This window comes from Podarcis cretensis (genome assembly GCF_951804945.1).
Source record: "Podarcis cretensis genome assembly, chromosome: 16".
Taxonomy (NCBI): domain Eukaryota; kingdom Metazoa; phylum Chordata; class Lepidosauria; order Squamata; family Lacertidae; genus Podarcis; species Podarcis cretensis.
The window spans coordinates 27,197,959-27,219,094 of record NC_137186.1 but is presented as its reverse complement, the minus strand read 5'-3'; the positions used below and the strand labels follow the sequence as shown (position 1 = coordinate 27,219,094).

The following is a 21,136-nucleotide window of genomic DNA, read 5'->3' as shown; positions in this document are numbered from 1 at the left end:
GGCGCTGGGACCGAGCAGCGGAAGCGCACCCCGCCGCAGGGATTCGAACCGCCGACCTTTCGATCGGCAAGCCCTAGGCGCTGAGGCTTTAACCCACAGCGCCACCTGCGTCCCACATGCAGAATGTAGGCACCCTATATATAGAAATGAGCCAACCGGTGGTATTTTAGGGAGCAGGCTAGCAGGCGGGGCCCATTACTTACATCACAGGAGCCTACACAACACAAAACACTGTTGCTGTATGTAGGTTTTATTTTATTTGTTTTTTATCTTATATTTTGGAAATGTATATCCAGGTTTTTTTCCCTTTAATTTTTTTGGGGCCCCCAAGAGAGTGGGGCCCTAAACTATAGCTTGTTTAGCTTATACGTAAATCCGGCACTGAGTCTGTCCCACTGTCAAACAGATCTTACCATCAGAAAGTTCTTCCTGAACTTCAGTCGGAATCTCCTTTCTTCTAACTTGCAGTCATTGGTACTGTCCTTACCCCGCAAAGGCTACTTTTCTACAAAATACTCCATCTACACGTAATTATCAACCAAAGACTGTTTGGGTTTGTTTTCTCTGGTTGGAACAGACTTCGAAGCTGCCCCTGGATTTCTCAGCGGGTGCATGTTTTTTAAATTTCATTTTAAAGACCATTATAGCAAAATAAAATAGGAAATATCATCACAAATTAAAATGCAGCACTTTTCCTGGTATTTGGATTTCGGGGGGCAGGGCCATCCTGGCACATGAAATGTAATGAGAACATTTATTTCCCTTTATTGCAAACATCTTCACAGTAATATTATACATGGGGGGTGGGCTATTGGGTTGTTGTTTTTATGTTTATTAGGCATTTTGTGGTTTTATATCTTGATTTTATTCTGTGAACCGCACTGAGACCCCCCAGGGTATAGGGCGGTATATAAATTCAATAAATAAAATTAATAAAAAAATAAATAAAATAATAATAAAACAAAATTGCTTTGTAACCCCGCAAACCAACCCCGAACCCCGCTTCCGAACAGATTACAATTTTAATTCGAAATAAGCCTCGGGGTTTCCGAGGGGGATTCGAACTCGCGACCCCCCGAAGCAGCTCAGGACAAAGTTTCCAAGCCCGCTTGACAGGGCGAAGCTCGGAAGCGATTCTTCGTCGCCCACAAATACTTGATAGGCTCGCCTCATCACCTCTTCCGTCCAATCGGCTTCCGCGATACCGGGCTGCGCCCGCCCCTCCCCGGCGCGACGCGTTGCCACGGCAACCGGCGGGTGGACCAGGCCCGAGCCGCGCCGATGCCGAAGCTGCCGCTGTCGCCGGTTCCCGAGCAGGAGACCGACGTCGGGGATCGCGTTCCCAGTCGTGGTACTCCTGCCCCCGCTCGTCTGGACTCCGGCGGCTCAGCGGTGAGGAAAAAAGAACCGAGGAAGAAGGCCGCGGTCTTAAGGAGAAGCGGGAGGCCTGCGGGCTGGTGGGAGGGGGACTAGTGTGTGACGTAGACCGTGGAGGTTTCTGGGAATTGTAGTTCTAGAGGGAAAGGCTGGGGTCTGGGAAGTTCATGCAGCGCCTTTCTCTCAACGGGGCCGCTAAAAATAAGCAGCTAGGAAAAACCACAGGCAAAATGACACCACTTGTGGTATTCCTATAGATGTGATTGGACTACAACTCCCATCATGCACAGCTGCAGCATGGGCAACGATCAAGGATGAGCCAGTGCGGTATAGTGATTAGAGCAGGCACCTCCAAACTCAGCTCTCCAGCTGTTTTGGGACTACAACTCCCATCATTCCCTAGCTAACAGGACCAGTGGTCAGGGATGATGGGAATTGTAGTCCCCAAAATAGCTGGAGGGCCGAGTCTGGGGATGCCTAGGTTAGAATGTTTGACTAGGACCCAGAAGGCCAAGGCTCATACCCCCACAGTGAAGCTCACTGGGTGACCTTGGGCTAGTCACTCACTGCCAGCTTAGCCTACCTCACAGGGTCATTATGAAGATTGATTGAGCTCCTTGGAGAAAAGGTGGGCTATGAATATTGTGGTTAGACCTAATGCAACTCATACTCTCCAATGTTTCTCCGATGAAAAAGGGGACATCCCTATTCCATAATGATAATTTTACTGTTCATACTCCACACATCTTACTGGGTTGCCTCAGCCACTCTGGGCAGCTTCCAACATATATAAAAACAGAATAAAACATTAAACATTTTTGCCTAAACACCTAAACAGTTGAGCCAAGATATTTAATAAGAGAATACAATGTTACACATTGTGATTATATGTAAAACTAATAAAAAATATTTTTTTAAAAAAAACTTATGTGTACAGAATTGCCTTCAGATGGCTGAGGGGGTCCAATAATTCCATACCCTCCAACATTTCTCAAATGAAAATACGGACATTCTACCATATCCTCCCAACATTTCTCCAGTGAAAATAGGGATATCCCAAGGAAAAGTGGAACGTTCCACGTTCAAATCAGAAACCGGGATGGCTTCTCTAAATCAGGGCTGTCCCTGAAAATAGCAACACTTGGCAACCATCCAGATGTTTTGGGCCAGCATGGCCATATGATGTTGGGGCTGATGGGAACTGTAGTCCAAAACACGTCCTCAGTACGTCTGAACAGAAACAATGTACTCCTATGATTGTTCCAGTTCATCACACAGCACTCTGGCTGTTCGCTATCATTGTTTTCAAATCGACTTTCTCCTTAGTTCCCAGGGTTTGAGTAGATGAATGTTGACGTGACTACTTGCTTGGAGTAAAATCCTATGCATATGTCTTTCCTCAGACTTTTTCAAGGCCTGCTGACAAGCCGCAGACTATACATGAGGAAAGTGGTCCCTGTTACCCAGAGAATGCTGGGAACGATTCTGAAGAGGAGATGGAGGAGGAGGAGGAGGAGGAAAGGGATGAAGACTGGGACACAGACCTTGAAATAGAAGGTATGGCTTAGAGGAAGGGGTGATGGCTGATCTGCGGCCTTCCAGATGTGCTTGGACTGCAGCTGCCTTTGGCTGGGCTTCATTGGGTACTCACTATTCCTAGAATTATGAGAGAAGGAGAAACAACTATTTCTCGCCTTGTGACATGCAGTACAGTGGTACCTTGAGTTAAGGACTTAATTCGTTCTGGAGGTCCGTTCTTAACCTGAAACTGTTCTTAACCTGAAGCACCACTTTAGCTAATGGGACCTCCCGCTGCCGATGCTGCACGATTTCTGTTCTCATCCTGAAGCAAAGTTCTTAACCCGAGGTACTATTTCTGGGTTAGCGGAGTCTGTAACCTGAAGCGTATGTAACCTGAAGTGTATGTAACCCGAGGTACCACTGTACATCTTTTGTGATTCTGAAGGACACAATGCCCTTGGGTGGACTGTCCATTAACTGCAGATACTTTAATGGCTTGCCTTGCTTCTGAATAGCTTTCTGGCTTTGCAGCGTTATCCCTCCCTACGCTGACTCTTTTTTCTCCCTCCCGACATTAGATTCTAAGACATCCCATGATCCAACAGGAAAAGCCAAATATCTCAACACCTGCCGAATGCACGGTGTCGTTCCCATCTCATATTTTTTACGACACATGAAAGATTCTGAACTGACCTTGAAGCACTATGGCCTTGGACCCAAGGTATCAATTCCCATCTGCCCCAGTAGGCCGGGCTGTTTTTGACTACAAGTCCCATCAGCCCAAGTGAGCGCTAGCCTTGATTGTCAAAGGCAGTAATGCTTTTGAATACCCACAGGAGGGGAGAGTGCTCTTGTGCTCAGGTCCTGGGTGGCATCTGGGTGGCAACTGTGAGGACGGAAAGCTGGACTAGATGGGCCATTGGCTCCTCCTATGTTCTTATGACCACAGCCATGTGTAAGAGCGTTGGACCCAGTGGGACTTTGCCCTGATCCAGCATAGACAATCCACGTATTTCTTCACTTTTCTCTTCTGTATCCCAGGGAGCCAAAGCTCTAGCTCCTTCCTTGGCGAACAACACATCCATTGTGAAGTTAAACCTGAGTGACAACTGGCTGGACGGAGAGGGAGCAGCAGCCGTGGCCGAGATGTTGAAAGAAAATTGTTATATTTCAGGTGTGTCCCTTAATTTTGAGGTTTCGAGAAGGTCTTTGTAGCAAGGACGTGGCAAAATAGAGGCCTTGTGACAGAAAGGCCCGGGCTGCTTTTGCTGTGAAGGTTTTTTATGGTATACCATGGTGTTTGCTGACCTAGCATCCTCCAGATGTTTTGGACTACAATTCCCATTAGCCCCAGCCAGAACAGCCACACACCCATCATATAGGCATGCTGGCTAGGGTGGATGGGATTTGCGGTCCCAAACATCTGGAGGGCACAAATTGGTGAAGACAGGTAAGAGTGGTTATAATGTCAAGACTAGGACCTGGGAATCTAGGATTCGAATCCCCCGTTAGTCAAAGCTCTGTAGGTTTCCCTGAGCCAGTCTCTGCCTCTCAGTCTTCCGTACCTCGCAGGGTTGTTTTGAAGATAAAACCAAACACACCCTCATGAGCTGCTTGGAGACGAGGCAGGAAATAAATGTAACAAATAAATACAAATACGAGTGCTTAGCCCTCAGTGAGACCTAATAATACAGTGGAACAGCCCTAAGAAACCCATCCTCTCAGAGTTTATGTTCTGTATCCTGAGTGTGGTTATTCCTCCCCCCCCCCCCGAGTCCATGAGATAATATAATTGATATTTTTATGGCAAAGTGGGATTAGGGGAGGTGATTTTCTCCTTTGAGGAGCTGTCAACATGTTCAGTTTTTCAGAGGAGACCACTTCTTGACCTCCTCCGATCTGAGATTGTTCAAGGGGCCAACTGAAGGCCCTGGAAAGGTGGAAGGGGAACGGATCTGAAATGAGAGACGGGTTTTATTTTGTGGGAGTCGGGGTTAAAAGTCTGTCTTGTTCTTCCCTCTCAGATGTTGATTTGTCAGAGAACAGGATTGGAGTGAAAGGGGCGAAGGCTTTGTCCTCCATGCTTGGGGAGAATAGGACACTACTAACCCTGAAGCTCTCTGGAAATGAATTAGATGAGCGTGCGGCCAAATACCTAGCAGATGCTTTTGTGATCAACAACAAACTGGAGTCCCTCGATCTGAGTCATAACATGCTTGAAGAGCTGGCAGGTAAAGCAGCTTCCCTTGCAAAGAAAGGCAGAGAACGGCCTTTGCCAACTTTGTGATCTCCGGGTGTTTTGGACTACAACACCCATCAGCCCCTGCAAACAGTAATGGCTCTGCCTGTTGAGGCTGGTGTAAGTCCTAAGTCTCTCAAAAGAGCTGGAGGGCGCGAGGTTGATGAAAACTTAGTTGTTCTGAACTTCCCCTTTAAGAAAGAAGGTATGGAGTGGGGAAACTTTTTCAATCCAAGGGACACATTCCCTTATAGGCCACGTGCCAGTGGTGGGTGGAGCTTGGGGCAAGAGTGGGCGGGGCTATGGGTGTGACTCCATCTGCACCAAACAGTACATTGGAAGCTGTATCATACCACTTTAAACAGCCATGGCTTCCCCCACAAAATCCTGGGAGATGTAGTTTGTTAAGGGTTCTGAGAGCAGTTAGGAAACCTCTATTCCTTTTTAAAAATAAATAAATATTGATTTGGTTTTTCAGATTAAAATTTTACAATCATATATCAAACATAAATCATAACAAAAAGATTCCAAGGCATCTCCTGGACTTCCATCTTCCCCTTTGTGGGTCCTATTATTAATCGTTTCCTCCTGCATCTTTTATGATGATCCAAATCTTTTACATCTCCATTATATCCAAAATTCACCATTAAACTACAAGTGATATTCAATCCCACTAACGATTTTAACTGTTTACAATGGTCTTTAACATAAGTTATAAATTTTTCCCATTCTTTATTAATATTTTGGTTTTCCTGATTTCTGATTCTTCCGGTCATTGTAGCCATTTTGGCATAGTCCATCAACTTCATCTGCCATTCATCTCTGGTAGATGAAGCTCCCATCTCTGGGCAGGAAACCTCTATTCCTTTTCCAGAGCTACAATCCCCAGAGTTCCCTGGGAAGAGGGATTGACAGTTAAACCACTCTGGGAATTGCAGATCTGGGAGAGGAATAGGAGATCTCCTACCAACCTGGCATCCTCCTGATGCTTTGTATCCCCTCCAAAAAACCCTCCTGTCAGGCCCAGTCAGTACAGCCATAGGATGCTGTGGCTGATGGGAGTTGTAGTCCAAAGTATTTTGAGGGCACCAGGCTGGCAAAGTCTGCTTCAGGGACAATTAATATTTGATCAAGGAGCTGTGCTCTATTTACATCTGAGAACTCACCTGCATATTTTTGCTAGCAAAGGGAATTCCAGATGGAAATATCACTTGATCTGGGTTTTTTAAGTTATTTGCAAATGTGTGCTAACAATTGTCAACATTATTTTCCAGGGTGCAACAGCCATGATTGTTCCCTCCTCTCCCTCATTCTCTGTACCAGCTCCTCTTCTGCTATTTAAATTTCTGCACCATTCTTGATTTCTTGTGCTATAGTAGTCGCTGCCTCCTACTTCTCAGGCCCCTTTTGCTGTTCTTACAGCTGCATTACCCTTGTCTCCAGCTCCTTCCCTGCTGATGCTTGGCATTCTGTCCTTCGCCTCCCTAACTGAAGAAAACCTCCTTCTGTGGCTGATCAGGTCTCTCTCCCTTCCCATTTACCTTTTGATGAGGTCACAGGGAGTTGATGGAAAACGGGAGGGGACAGAGAGAGAGAGATTGAGAGAGAGAGCACAGGAAATAGCAACAGTCTAGGCTGTGGAGAGAGAGAGACAGAGAGAAAAAGGAATAAAGGTAGGACTCAAAGAGGTTTTAAAATTTATGTATTATTAATATTGTTTATTTATTTAGAGCATTTGTACCCCACTCCACAGCCAAAAAGACTTCCCAGATAAGACACCTACCCACAGGCTTGCAAATTTATAAACCACACGCAACACATAAGGGAAAAAGGAAAACATACAGACAATAATAAAAATGATTTTCATCCATGAAAGGTACAAACAACATCAATGCAGTATTAAAAACTTTGAGGGCCTCGAGTTTATTGAGTATATGGAAAATAACTGTGTACAGCTGAAAACACTGGCAGCATTAAGATAAATCTAACAGTGTAAATTTTCTTTAATGGATGTAATAATGGAAAACCAATTGGTATAATTTTTGTAAAATATGCAGGGATACAAGATACGCGAAATGAACACGGAAAGATATTTTAAGTATGTAAAATGTTTATTTGAAATTGTAAAACAGGAAATTTAATAAAAATTATATAGATAACATTTTGAGGGCCTTGAGCTTGCACCAATTTCCTCCAAATACCTTCAAAGGCCCAAGAAAATTGGTATGTTTTAACTTCGCAGCAGAATCCCCAAACAGTAGTTTCCATCCGTCTGAGTGGAGAATGAGGGCACCCCCTGCCACCTGACTGCAGCTGGAAGAGCCAGGGTGGAAGAGCAGTCCTACCTACCCATCCAAATTAACACAGACACCAATCCACCAGGAAAGTCTCATCTGCAAGCCTTTGGGGGTTTTTTGGGTTGTGTTTTTTTTTGGGGGGTGGAGACTAGCTCATTTCAACAGGACTAATACAGGAGATCTTCCCAGTGGACTACAGCTTTTAAAACAGAGAATAATAGAATTGTAGAGTTGGAAGGTACCCCAAGGGTCCTCTAGTCCAATCTCGTCCAATCCCATGGAATGCAGGAATCACAGCTAAAGCATCCATGACAGATGGCCATCCAATCTCTTGTTGGTGTTCCTTCTGGTTGGAGAGTCATGTAAGCTGTTTTCTTTTCCCCAAGGTGCAGAAATCTGAAGTCCATGAATTCCTGCATTGTAGGGGGTTGGACTAGATGTCTCTTTGGGTTCCTTTCAACTCTGCAATTCTATGATTCTTTGAACTCCCCTGAGGTTTTTTGCTTCATACATACCTGCTTCCTGTAGAATGCTTTCTCTTTGCTTGTGGTTTCTACTCATCTCATCCCTCCCCTTTTTCTGCTCCATGGGGAGAGAGATCAGTAGCGTGGGGGATATTGGGTCATGCTGATCTCCGATTGTGAGATTTCCAGCTCCCTAAGTCAGGGGGCATGTTGGCAAATATTGGAGGGGGCTTCTGGATGTTGCAGTTCTTCTTATCTAAGGCTTGTGCTTTTTGGCCCATTTCTTGTGTTCTGCGTTTAACCAGGCGGGGTTCTTGGAGCAGCGATTGCAGAAAACGTCGGCCTGAAGGAGCTTGATCTCAGCTGGAACCACTTCCGGGGCAAAGGAGCAGTTGCTATTGCCAAAGGCTTAGGGGTAGGAGAACTGCCTAATTACAGTTCGGCTACAGTTGTAATGTCATGTCTTAAGCATCTGTTCTGCATTTAGAAGGTCTCAGGTTAAATCCCCAGCATCTCCAGGCAAGAAGGCTACTTCCTGAAATCTTTTGAGAGCTGTGGACAATACTGACCTAGCTGGACCAGTGGTCTGAAGTTTGTAGTTCGAGTAGAAGCCCCTGCTTTGCTTGCAGAAGTTCTCTGCTTCATTCCACAGTAGCATCTCCAAGTAGAGCCAGGAATGTCCTCCTGCCTGAAACCCTGGAGAGCTGCTGTCAGTCAGTGTTGACAATACTGAGCCTGATTCAGTACAGGTCAGCTTTCCATGCTACTTGCCACTGAAAATATATTCTCGCCAGTACATGAAAACGCCTTGTGTCATGTTCAAAGGGATGCTTTGGTTCTTGCTGTTCCAAATCCTTCCAGATTACAGCATTCCTATTTCCTTATTAAAAGCTTAGGAAAGTCTGCTTATGCGCCTCTGTTGCGAACACAGCAAGGCAACCCCAACTGGCCCCTGCGTAAAGAAATCAGGAGTGGTGAAAGCCTTAGCACATTGCCACATTCTGTTTCAAAAAGGTTGGAAGAGACGAAAGAGGAGACTTAAGCAAAACTATTCTTCCTTTCTGGATCAAAATAGACCGATCTGAGTGATCAGGGGTGGCAACTTGCTCAGCGAGTGGCAGGATGCCCTGAGATCCACCTCCCTCCAATGTAATAATTTTTATTTTATTTTATTTGCTGGATTTCTTACCCACCCTTCACCTTAAGGTCTTAGGATGGGCTATGTCATTATACACTAGTTTAAACAATTTGCAGTCAAGCAGAGTGGGCCCTAAAATCGTGCATCTCAGATGTCATATAATTAAAGCTGTACAGTGAAAATGCCAGATGCACTTCCGTGGGGAGGGAATTCCACTGCATAGGAGCATGCCCTCTCCTGGGCTGTGAAGCTTAGTACACAAGAGGGTCTGGAAGGAAGAAGGTGGTCTTTTAGATATTTCAGATCTGTTTAATCCTAGGGTGTCTGAGCAGGTAGGACATCAGAAGAAGCCTCCTGAACTAGCCCATCCAGTCCTGTTCTCACAGTGACCACCCAGATACCTGTGGGAAACCCTCAAAAATGTTGAACCCAGAGCCCCAGAGGGTTTCCCCACCCAGAGCTTTGCTAAGGCTGCCTCCCTCCTTCCCTCCTCCCCTCCTCAGGCCAACATCTTCCTTCGGGTGCTGGACCTTTCGTACAACGGCTTTGGCAACGGCGGAGCGACTGCCCTGGGTGAGGCCCTGAAAGTCAACAACGTTCTGGAAGAGCTGAACGTTGGGTAAGCGTGCTCAGCACCCAGCTTCTGCTTGGCATCCTGGGGAGATCACAGAGAGAGATAAGAGAAGGGAAAGGGAAATGTGACAGTTGAGATGGTTTCCTCTTCTTCTTCTCCTCAGGAACAATCGCATTTCTCTGGAAGGAGCCCTCTGCCTAGCTTTGGGCCTGAAAGAAAACAAAACCCTGAAGATCTTCAGCGTAAGTGGCTTTTTAGAGAGTGTCTGATCCAATAATAATAATAATAATAATAATAATAATAATAATAATAACTACTTTTATTTATATCCCGCCCTCCCCAGCCGAAGCCTGGCTCAGAGCGGCTAACATCAAATGTATAACACATTAACATAAAATCAGACAATCAGTTAAAATACATCCTCAAATCAGATCAGGATCAGAATAAAATCCAATCAGATGACAACCCGCAGATTAGGGTTGGGGACCTTAAATGCTCACCAGGCCCAACTGTTTGTGCTGAACTGTTTGTGCCTGTGAGAAAAATTGGGAGGCCACTTCCATGCAGATTCTTATGAAAGGGGAGAGGGAGTCAGACTGAACCCCGACCAAAGGCCTGGCAGAACACTTGAACTGGTCAAATTGTTGAGGAGCAACTCAATTATCTTCAGGTGGGAATTTCCCCAAGGAGTATCTTTCACTTTTAGAGGGAAGAAGGTTAAAATCAGAACATTGGAAGACAGAGATAAATTTTTGACTGCATACGGAGAGGACCTTCAAAAGGGAATTGAATTATCCTCTGGGCCTGGAGCACCAGCGGTACCTGCACCCTTGGAACCTGAAGATCCAGTGAACAAGACACCACCCCCAGGAAATTAATCAGATTAATTCAGGATGTCTCTGCAACTCTTGAGTTGGAATATAAATGGCTGCAACATCCCGGAAAAAAGGAGGAAAATTTTTCACATATTAAAAAAGGAACAATTGGATATCATTTGCCTACAAGAAACACATGTGACTAGGCTCCACAGAAAAGTGTTAATAAACAAAAGATTTGGCCAGGAATTTATATCTTCGGACAGAGTAAAGAAGAGAGGCGTGGTGATATATGCAAAAGAGAGCCTGTCACCCAAATTCTTATTTAAAGATGAACATGGAAGAATTTTAGCAATTGAGATACAACATCAAGGAGAGAAGATTTTGTTATTAGGAATTTATGCACCAAATGAAGGGAAATCAGAATTTTACAAGAAGTTGCATGAGACAATGCTGGATTATCTGGACTATGACAACATCATTATGATGGGAGATATGAACGGGGTCGTATCAACTAACATGGATAAGTCACAAAGCCAAAATGTTACAAAGGACGGCAGACTACCAAAGACTTTTTTTGAAATGACAGACAATATGGACTTAATTGACATTTGGAGAACGAAGAACCCCTTGGGAAGAGAGGGAACATTTTTCTCTGAAGCCCAGCTGACTTGGACAAGAATCGACCAAATATGGATAACTAGAGGTCTGGCACCCAAGGTCAGAAAGGTGGAAATCTGCCCAAAGACCTGCTCCGACCATAATGCAACGAAGATGGACATGACACTACTACCAACCGGCTCCTTTAGATGGAAGATGAATGACAATTTGTTTAGAGATCAGGAGATTGTTGAGAAGGCCCAAAAAGCCTTGAAGGACTATTTTGAGATAAACATGAACACTACGGTGGAAAAAAGAACTATCTGGGACGCAAGTAAGGCTGTAATGAGGGGGTTCTTGATACAACAGAATGCTGTAAAGAAAAGGATTCAAAATGAGAGGAAAGACAAGATATTGGAGAAAATCAAAGAATTGGAGAAGAAGTTAAGATCAAATCCGAAGTCACAGCCGACCCTGAGAGAAATCAAACTTCATCAAGCACAATATTCTAAATTGATAAACCAGGAAATAGAGTGGAAGATTAAATTAATGAAACAAAAAACTTTTGAATCGGCAAATAAATGTGGGAAACTGCTAGCTTGGCAGTTGAAGAGGAGACAAAAACTAAATACAGTTACAAATTTAGAAATTGAAGGAAGAAATATTCAGAACCCTGTGGAGTGTCAGAATTCAGGCTCGGTCAGAGGTATGTGCCTATCTCTCCAGGCACCGGCTGAATTCTTTTGACCTCCCTCCGGCGACTCCCGGCAGGGAGACACACGAGGTCCGTTCCGGCGATTTTCCTCAGGCTGTGAGAAAAACACACCAACTGCTTCTCTTCTCCCTGCTCCCTGCATATCCCCAGGGAGGGGAATCAGACTCAGACAGAAATGTATCTACATTGCATTTATTCCTGTCTTTCACTTCAGTACAGAGAAAACATGTCTGCTCTCTTCAACAAACAGAGAGAAACTCCAAACTCCACCCATGTACATCCTGTACAGGTCATATGACACACACACTGAGCTAACATCCGGTGCTCAGTACAGAATGGACTGCCCCTTTGTTTCCATGGCAACAGTCACATACATCCTGTCTGGCTTTGCAGCCACAAGCAGCTGACTGAGCAGCTGAAGCCTTTGCTTGCTGCAGCATTGCTGCTTTAGAATAACATACTCCCCCTAAAGCATCAATGCGTGCTGCGAGCAAAGCGTCATCCAGAGAAGAAAACAAACAGTTGTTATACTTATAACACTCCCCTGTTGTTTCAGTTCCACCCTTGGAACTACCCGCCACTGGTTTTACCAATGTACCTCTCTGGTTGTGTGACTTCCAAGGAATGAGTGCTTCTGCATTACCTTGGTTAGCAACTCTCTGTTGTGCCTTTGTCTCTGACTCAGACACAGCTTCAATTTGACCTTGGTCGTTTACAACAGCAACACATGCAATAGCTTGGTTGGCAAACTCTTTTGAATACCTCTTGGGTGGTACACCCTTCGTTGCTCTCTCAGACCTACGTAAGAGGTGCTGCTCTCCTTTGCTTTCTCGTTCAGCCTCTGAACTCTCTGGAGAACCAGTACTAAGCTTAATCAGTGGTTCATCCTCCTCTTCTGAGGGTCTAGTCATTACGTGAGATTTCCTCTCAATGACTGTGACAACTGAGCTGTCTGAGCTATCGCTGTCATCATCAGTACTACTGAACTCAATAAGATCAAACTCATCATCATCATCATCAGAATCATCATCATCACCTGTGGGAAATGTGTGAACAATCACTCTCTCCTGTTCAGGAGCACTCTCTAGGAATTTTGTGAGAATCACCTTACCAGATTCAGACAAAATTACTCTGTAGAGACCCTTTTCATAACCCACAAAAATGCCTCTGGCATTCTTTACTCCACCTGGAGCTTCTGTCCTCACATGAGACCCAAAAACCTTGAAATGGGCAACAGAAGGTTTTCTGTGGAACAGTTTCTCAAAAGGAGAACTTCCCAATTCATTTGAAAACTTTCTCAACCACGTATAACAAAATGACATTAGCGACTCAGCCCAGTACTCATGTGGCAGATGTGAACTAAGCAATTGCGCATGCATTCCCTTTTGCAATTCTTTGTTCACTCTAACACAGACACATCTGTTCCAAGCTTCTTCGGAAGCTGCAATTTTGTGTCTTATCCCTTTCTTCTTCAGGAACCTCTGGAAATCCTGTAAGAGAAAAATTGGCTTCTCATCTGTGCAAAGACAATCTATGTCAGCATCATGCATATTTTTAACCTTGTCACAAAACTCTTTAAACCTTTCTAAGGCTTCTTTCGGTCTCTCCAAAAGATAAATCCAGACAAAACCTGTAAAAGAATCAACACATATTAGGTAATACTTTGCATTGCCTCTAGATGGTGCTAAAGGACCAATCACATCAGCATACACCCGCTGAAATGCCTTGTCAACCCTCGAGGTGACCTGCTTGGTGTTCTTCTTGGCTACACCTGCAAAAGAAATCATGTTAGAATCATAAGAATTACATTCCATGTAATCACTTTGATCAAAAGTCAACAAATACAGTCCATCTTTCTCTTTGGCAGAAAGATACAACTCTCCATCTTTGTAGATCTCGCAGTGTTGATCATCATAGGACAGTTTTAGTCCCTTCTTGGCAATCTGCGAAACGCTGAGCAGATTGTACTTCAACTCTGGAACCAAATAAACATTGTTTATAGTCAAGTTCAGACTTTTAAGATACACAGTCCCAATTCCGGTGGCATCCAGCTCTTGACCGTTGGCTTGTTGTACAACGAAGCTTTGCTTCTTAAACGACGAAAACAAATCCCTGCGATGGGTCATGTGAACCGTCGCTCCCGTGTCTAAAACGAAGGAATTCCCCACTTGTGGTGTGGCCTTTAGGGACATCAAAGCCTTTGCAGGCTTCGCCTGTGACTTGGCATGACTTCTGCCTGACGCCTCAGACTTCGTGGAGCTCCCCTTGGCTCCTTTGTTCTGACGTGGCTTCCTGCAGTTCCGCTGAAGACGCCCAGTCTGTCCACAATTGTGGCATCGGACAACGTTCAAAGCTACGGCGTCTCCTCCAGTAGCTACAGCAGTGGGGGTGTCTGAACTCCGTTCTTCCCTCCCCCTGTCCTTGACCTCCAGGGCGGCAAGTCTGTCATGTTCGTTCAGAACCACGGCAAAGACCCTGTCCGACGTTAGATCTTGCGCTGGGAGAGACCCCAGCTGACTGGCAACCGTTTTGTAAGTCCGATTCAGGCTGTTTATCACCATGAAGCAAAACACTTCCTCATCCAGATGGAAATTGCGTTCCACCATCTGCTGACGCAGAAATTTCATTTCCGTCAGGTGCGCTTGAACATCTCCATCAGGCGCAAGCCTCAGGTTAGTCAGCTTTTCAAAATACAGCAACGCTGAAGAACCTGCATCTCTCTGATGTGTCCTTCTCAGCGTGTCCCAAACATCTTTCGCGTGCTGTAAATCTTGTATATGAATAAGCTGTGAGTCTGACACGCACAGAATTATAGCAGTTCTGGCCTTCACATCCTGTGACTCCCAAACACGCGTTGGTGCTGCAGGGATGGGGTTCTCAATCACCCCAAACAGTCTCTGATTCTGCAGCAAGGCCTTCATCTTAATAGACCAAGATGCATAATTGTCACTGGTCAAGAGGGGTGGAGAAGGCAGGCTTCCCTTCTTGACATCCATTTTGAGTCCTTGCATTGACTCTCAAACACAAGCCTCTAAAATCCAATAGCTGGCTTGTTTACACTCTGTGCACCTGGCAGCAATAACACTGGCTGCTTGGAAAGTCCCTTTCACAGTTCCTTTGTAAGGGCCTAGTCTAAACACGAGCTGTCTTAGCCTCTCTGGGCATAGCCTGACTTCCAGCCCTTATCCAGCCCTTATCTTGAAACTGGCCTGCGTTGCTAAGCAACCACATTCCTTTCCTTGGACAGGAAAAACCACAGGAATGTTTGGAATGCAGACTCTTCTCTCTCGGAGCTGTTTTTCCCAAACGTTGCTCCCATGAAGCAGAGAATTAATCCATCTGCATTCACACTCTTAAGCCCGAAAAACTCATACCTGGGCTCCGTAGCAAGATGAGGTTGAGATTAAACATTTTTTGGAAAAAAATGGACTAACAAAATTGTCACAAGAAAATAGATCAATCCTGAATTGCAAAATAACACGACAAGAGATTGAACAAGCCATTCAGAACATGCAGTTGGGCAAATCCCCAGGGCCAGATGGGCTGACCTCCAAGTACTACAAGACATTAAAAGACTATCTGATACAACCACTGATGGAGGTCAGCAATGAAATTATGGAGGGGAAGAAGGCGCCGGAATCATGGAAAGAAGCTTTTATCACATTGATACCAAAATCGGAAGCTGAAAAGACACAACTTAAGAACTATCGTCCCATCTCCCTTTTAAATGTGGATTACAAAATATTTGCAGACGTTTTGGCAAGTAGACTCAAAAAAGTATTAAATGAAGTAATTCATAAAGACCAGGCAGGCTTTCTCCCAGGTAGACACTTGTTTGCTAACACAAGGAATATCATTGACATTTTGGAACTTTTGCAAACAGACATAAATACAAAAGCAGTGTTAATTTTTATAGATGCGGAGAAGGCCTTTGACAATATCTCTTGGAAATTTATGAAGGGAAATTTAAAAGAAATGGGAGTGGGACGGGGTTTTGAGAATGGGATTGATGCAATATATTCAGAACAAAAAGCTAAATTGATAGTTAACAATGTGGTTAAAGAAGAGTTTAAAATTGAAAAAGGAACACGACAAGGCTGCCCCATTTCCCCTCTGCTATTTATTTCGGTTCTGGAGGTGCTCTTGAATATGATCAGAGGGGACCGGTTGGTGGAAGGAATCCAGGTCGGAGCGAAACAATACAAACTTAAAGCTTTTGCAGATGACCTAGTTTTGACCCTGCAGGAGCCAGAATCTAGTACGAAAAGAGTGTTACAATTGATTCAAGACTTTGGTTGGGTGGCGGGATTTAAATTAAACAAACAGAAAACTAAGGTGCTGGGGAAAAATTTGACAGATACAGAGTCAGAACGGTTTCAGAGAGAGACAGAACTAACTGTGGTTAAAAAAGTAAAGTACCTAGGGGTAAACATAACAGCAAAAAATCTGAGTCTTTTTAAGGATAACTATGAAAAATGTTGGTCTGAAATTAAAAGAGACTTAGACAGTTGGACAAAATTGAAACTTTCTTTGTTAGGCCGAATTGCTGCTATTAAGATGAATGTATTGCCAAAAATGTTGTTTTTGTTCCAAACACTACAGATTGTGGACAAGACGGAGTGCTTCCGGAAGTGGCAGAGAGACATTTCTAAGTTTGTCTGGCAGGGCAAAAAGCCCAGAATTAAGTTTAAGATATTAACTGATGCGAAAGAAAGAGGGGGCTTTGCCCTGCCAGACCTAAAGTTGTACTATGAGGCCGCAGCTTTCTGCTGGCTAAAAGACTGGCTACTTCTCGAGGACACTGACGTTCTGGATCTGGAAGGTTTTAACAATGCTTTTGGTTGGCATGCATACTTATGGTATGACAAGGTTAATATCAATAAGGCCTTTAAGAATCATATTGTCAGAAAAGCAGTGTTTAATGTCTGGACAAAATATAAAGACTTATTGGAAAATAAAACTCCAAGGTGGCTTTCACCGCTGGAAGCTAAGGCCCGAAAAAGACCCAATATGGAGGCCAAATGGCCAAAATATTGGGAAATACTAGAAAAAGATGGAGACAATTGGAAATTGCAGAGTTTGGAGAAAATGAAGGATAAAGTGCGAGACTGGCTACACTACGCTCAGATTAAAGAAGTCTTTAAAAATGACAAAAAGTTAGGGTTCCAGTTGGAGAAATCGAAGTTGGAAACAGAACTGTTAGAGCCTAAGACTAAGGTACTTTCAAGAATGTATAACTTGCTGTTAAAATGGAATACACAAGATGAAATGGTTAAATCGGCTATGATAAAGTGGGCACAGGACATTGGGCACAACATTATGTTTGAGGACTGGGAAAGGTTGTGGACCATTGGGTTGAACTTTACTGCATGTAATGCTTTGAAGGAAAATGTAATGAAAATGATATATAGATGGTACATGACCCTAGTTAAACTTGCCAAAATATACCATTTGTCTGATAATAAATGTTGGAAATGTAAAGAAAATGAAGGAACATTCTTTCACCTCTGGTGGACTTGCCCTAGAGTGAAGGCTTTCTGGGAAATGATATATAATGAGCTGAAAAAGGTATTTAAGTATACCTTCACTAAGAAACCAGAGGCCTTCCTTTTGGGTATTGTTGGCCAGAAGGTGTTAAGGAAGGACCGAACATTTTTTATGTATGCAACAACAGCAGCAAGGATACTTATCGCTAAGCACTGGAAAACCCAAGATCTACCCATACTGGAAGAGTGGCAGATGCAGCTGATAGACTATATGGAACTAGCCGAGATGACTGGCAGAATCCGAGACCTGGGAGAAGAGAAGGTTGAAGAAGACTGGAAGAGATTTAAGATTTATTTAAAAAAGTATTGTAATTTGGTTGAATGTTAAGAAGGATGCTAGATCATAAATAATTGAGCACCACTAAACTAGATGGAATTAGGATGACAAGTGAGATTGAGGAAAAAACATAAACCTTTGGGAGGATTATTAGATTATATTTTAAATGAATAGGATATAAGAATGTAAACAAGATGATAAATTGCAGGTAAGAATTGACAATGATGCAAGTGGGAGCGGGAGACGTGAGGGAGTCCAATGAAGCTAAGAAAATATGTTATGATATATGTTTCATTGTTTTTTATTTCTGCATTTATGTTTAAAAATTTTAATAAATAAATATATATATATATATATAAAAAACAAAGGCCTGGCAGAACAGCTCCGTCTTGCAGGCCCTGCGGAAAGATGTCAAGTCCCGCAGGGCCCTAGTCTCTTGTGACAGAGTGTTCCACCAGATTGGAGCCACAGCCGAAAAAGCCCTGGCTCTATTTGAGGCCAGCCTAACCACTCTGTGGCTTGGGACCTTCAGGATGTTTTTATTTGAAGACCGTAAGTTCCTCTGTGTAGTAATGGTGAAACTGTGGGCAGTGGCAGACCTTGGGGTCTCAAATTTCAGCGATGCCCAAATTCTGTGATCCCCACTTCTTGCGATCCATTCTAAATAATAGTTGTGGTGCCCCTGAGGCTCTGTGCCCAGTGTGACTAAACCGATCGCCCTCCCCGAAATCCGCCTCCAGGTGTGGGCCTCCAGGTGTGGTTAGATTCCAACTCCCATAAGCCCCAGCAGGCAATGTCAGGGATGATGGAAGTTACACAGCTTTTGGAGAGCCGCATGTTATGTGATCTAAGAAGTAGCGTTCCGTACCACATGCAAAAGATGGAGGAATACCTCTAGAGAGAAGAGAAATTGCTTCTTCTGCAATCCGGGTGGAAAGTCTGCGACCCTCACCAGCTGTCATTGGACTCCATCTCCCATCAGCCCCAGCAGGCACCATTGCCAATGGCAGTTGGGAGTCCAGTTGCCCAGCCCTGTGCTTAGTGCTTTGCCCTAAACAAACCCGGCACGTTTCTGTTCTGTGACCTGCAGGTGGCCAGGAACCCCATTCAGAGCGATGGCTGCATTGGGATCCTCAAAGCACTCCAAGCAAATCCTAATGCTGCCTTGGAAGTCCTGGATTTTTCAGTAGGTATCAGTCAGTCAGTGGTTGGAAGAGAGTTGTGTTGTGCTTGTGATGTAGTGGCCAAATCTTCGCCAGCCTGGTGCTCTCCAGTTTTGTTTTGTTTTTACTAGAGTTTTCAGGAGCTCCACGGTCACACAACCACACTGAGGCCGCTGGGAGTTGTAGTCCAAACCATCTGGTGCAGGCACCATCTTGGCAAAGACCATAGTAGGCAATGTGGGATTGGAGAAATATTTATGTATGCAGTGAATCTGCTCCAACAATTCCATGCAGGGAGTGGTGTGCCCTAACTGAGGACAGCACTTCGAATAGAGGTTCACATTTCGTGGAAACCTAGGCTATAACTGCACAACCTGGATTGGCTGGAAGGTGATGGACTCCCACCCAAATGGAACAGGGGTATAAGACCCCCTGATACACACCTCTTTGAGAACCGTCTCCATCATGCTGTCGATGTAGGAATGGAGAGGGTATCTTTTCTGTCCTTTTCAGGAGATTGTCGTCAAGCAGGACTTTGCAGGGATTTGCGATGGCATCCAGGTAATTTTCCCGAGCCTTCAGATCAAGCACAACTGGAGCAGCCGCTCGTTCAAAACAGACCTGTCAAAGGTACAGAAAGCCCAACCCCTCTGCTGAGCTGCAGGGTCTTTTTTGATGGCTCCCGGTGGGTTCTCATCATCCCGCTGCCGCCTCTGATCAAACGGGTTTTCCAGCATTTTTTTAAAAAGCAAAATACTGAACCGCAGGAGACAGCAGAGGAGAAAGGGGGGAAGGGGCATCCTAAGAACAACGATGCCCCTAGCACACCTTCAGCTCTTGGAGTGGGGCGGGGAACCCAACTATCCTCAGTCTCTGTTCCAGCCATTGAGCAAAATCCCCGGGGGGGGGGGGGGGGGATAATGCAACATTTTCCCCCAAAAGCATTTCATTTGTTCTCCAGACCCTCCCTCCCTCCTCTAACTGGAAAACATATGGTAGTGTCATAGATGCTGAAAATGGCATTTGAAGCAGTGGTCGCTCTCAAGGACCCCATATGGTTAGCCTAACTTTCTCCACCCCCATTGATTCCTGGGGCATGTCTCCCAGTTCTATAGTCCAGAGACACAGGGGTCATCTTCTCCAACCCGCTGCAATGCTGGTCATGTACTCCAACTTGTTTGCACTGGGTTTCTACAGCTGGCCCCAGGACTCTCACACGGCACATTGGTGGATATTAAGCCACCATTCTCTGGCTAGAGCCTGCCTTGGATACCTATCCAAGGGATTTCTCTCCAAGGGCCATTAAGCCAAATCTGGTGCTTTGCAACTTCTTGGCTGGGAAAAATCGTGGGAACAAGAGCGATGCCAGAGAGGGTTGCAACTGACTTATGGAATCCTTCTTTTTGTAGGTTTTCTGAGAAGACACCCCAGCTGTGGACAGCCCTGGGAGGGATTGCTCATCTTTCCTTCCTTGGCTACCTGCAAAGTGAAGAAGGAGCCCATTAGGGGACCCTCTGCTCTTCCATTTGCTGACAAATAATGCCGTGTGTGTGTGTGTGTGTGTGTGTGAGAGAGAGAGAGAGAGAGAGAGAATGAATATGAGAGAGAGAGGCATACCCAGATGTTTAGAAGGTCGATGCGAGTTTTAATCTGCTTTTGGTCTATTGCTATTTTAACTTTTTGAAAGTTGTAAATCATTGCTGTTAATATTCCTTATTCATAACATTTTATCCTCTTTGTAAATCGCTTTGAGGGTTTTGGGGTTCTTGTTTTTTAGAATCAAGAGGTGTATACGTTTTATGCATAAAAATAAACTCACAGCCAAGGAACAGGAAAAGAAAATCTTTATATTAATTGGCTTCTTTGCCACAAGCTGTCGCACAGAGCAGAGTCACAGCATGACAGGTGAAGGCAGTAGCGACGAGGGCGATATCCCCACTGCTACGAATCTAGTGATGGGAGCAAGCAAACAAAGGTCAGAGCACAGAGCAAAACAGCAGGCGCTGCCCGCCTGGGATTCACCGGCAAACCGGTGAGACATATGTGTGACAAAACCCAGCTTCCAGCGTCTCATAAGCAGCTGCACAACCCCCTTTCATCTGTGGGTGAGAGCAAGGAGAGACTTTTGCTCTCTGGGCTTCCATTGCCAGCAAGCTGCAAGAAGAAAACCCTGCCTTCCTTCTTGGGACCTCTTTTGGCCTCTCAGTGTTTTTGCCCTGACCTCTGAGACAACAGAAGCTGATGCATCCACGAGTCAGCCTGAGCAACAGGTAAGTAATGCCACCCCTGATGGCCTATCAGGCACAGCGGCAGTGGAGGTCCCTAGGCAAACTATTTTATACGGGAAAGATTGGTCCATGGGATCTGCTTCTGGGAAAGCCAAATGCACACAGGAGAACACAGCCTGACA

At 44.8% G+C, this 21,136-nt stretch overlaps 1 protein-coding gene across 1 annotated transcript; it reads left to right on the top strand.

Annotated features, from left to right (window-relative positions):
* The first annotated feature begins 1,119 nt into the window (after positions 1-1,119).
* On the top strand, positions 1,120-20,331 carry LRRC74B (leucine rich repeat containing 74B). The gene is made up of 11 exons (XM_079957137.1): positions 1,120-1,392; positions 2,781-2,934; positions 3,477-3,619; positions 3,940-4,072; positions 4,923-5,129; positions 8,204-8,313; positions 9,540-9,655; positions 9,774-9,852; positions 18,654-18,749; positions 19,240-19,356; positions 20,136-20,331. Exons 1-11 carry the CDS (start codon positions 1,282-1,284, stop codon positions 20,142-20,144), a joined length of 1,275 nt encoding a protein of 424 aa, XP_079813263.1. The 5' UTR covers positions 1,120-1,281; the 3' UTR covers positions 20,145-20,331.
* The last annotated feature ends 805 nt before the right edge of the window (positions 20,332-21,136 follow it).

Excerpts from the sequence above, each read along its gene's own strand:
- LRRC74B (XM_079957137.1), top strand. The coding sequence starts at position 1,282 with ATGCCGAAGCTGCCGCTGTCGCCGGTTCCCGAGCAGGAGACCGACGTC. Across the intron at positions 1,393-2,780 it reads TGGACTCCGGCGGCTCAGCG|ACTTTTTCAAGGCCTGCTGA; the intron begins GTGAGGAAAAAA and ends GTCTTTCCTCAG. Across the intron at positions 4,073-4,922 it reads AGAAAATTGTTATATTTCAG|ATGTTGATTTGTCAGAGAAC; the intron begins GTGTGTCCCTTA and ends CTTCCCTCTCAG.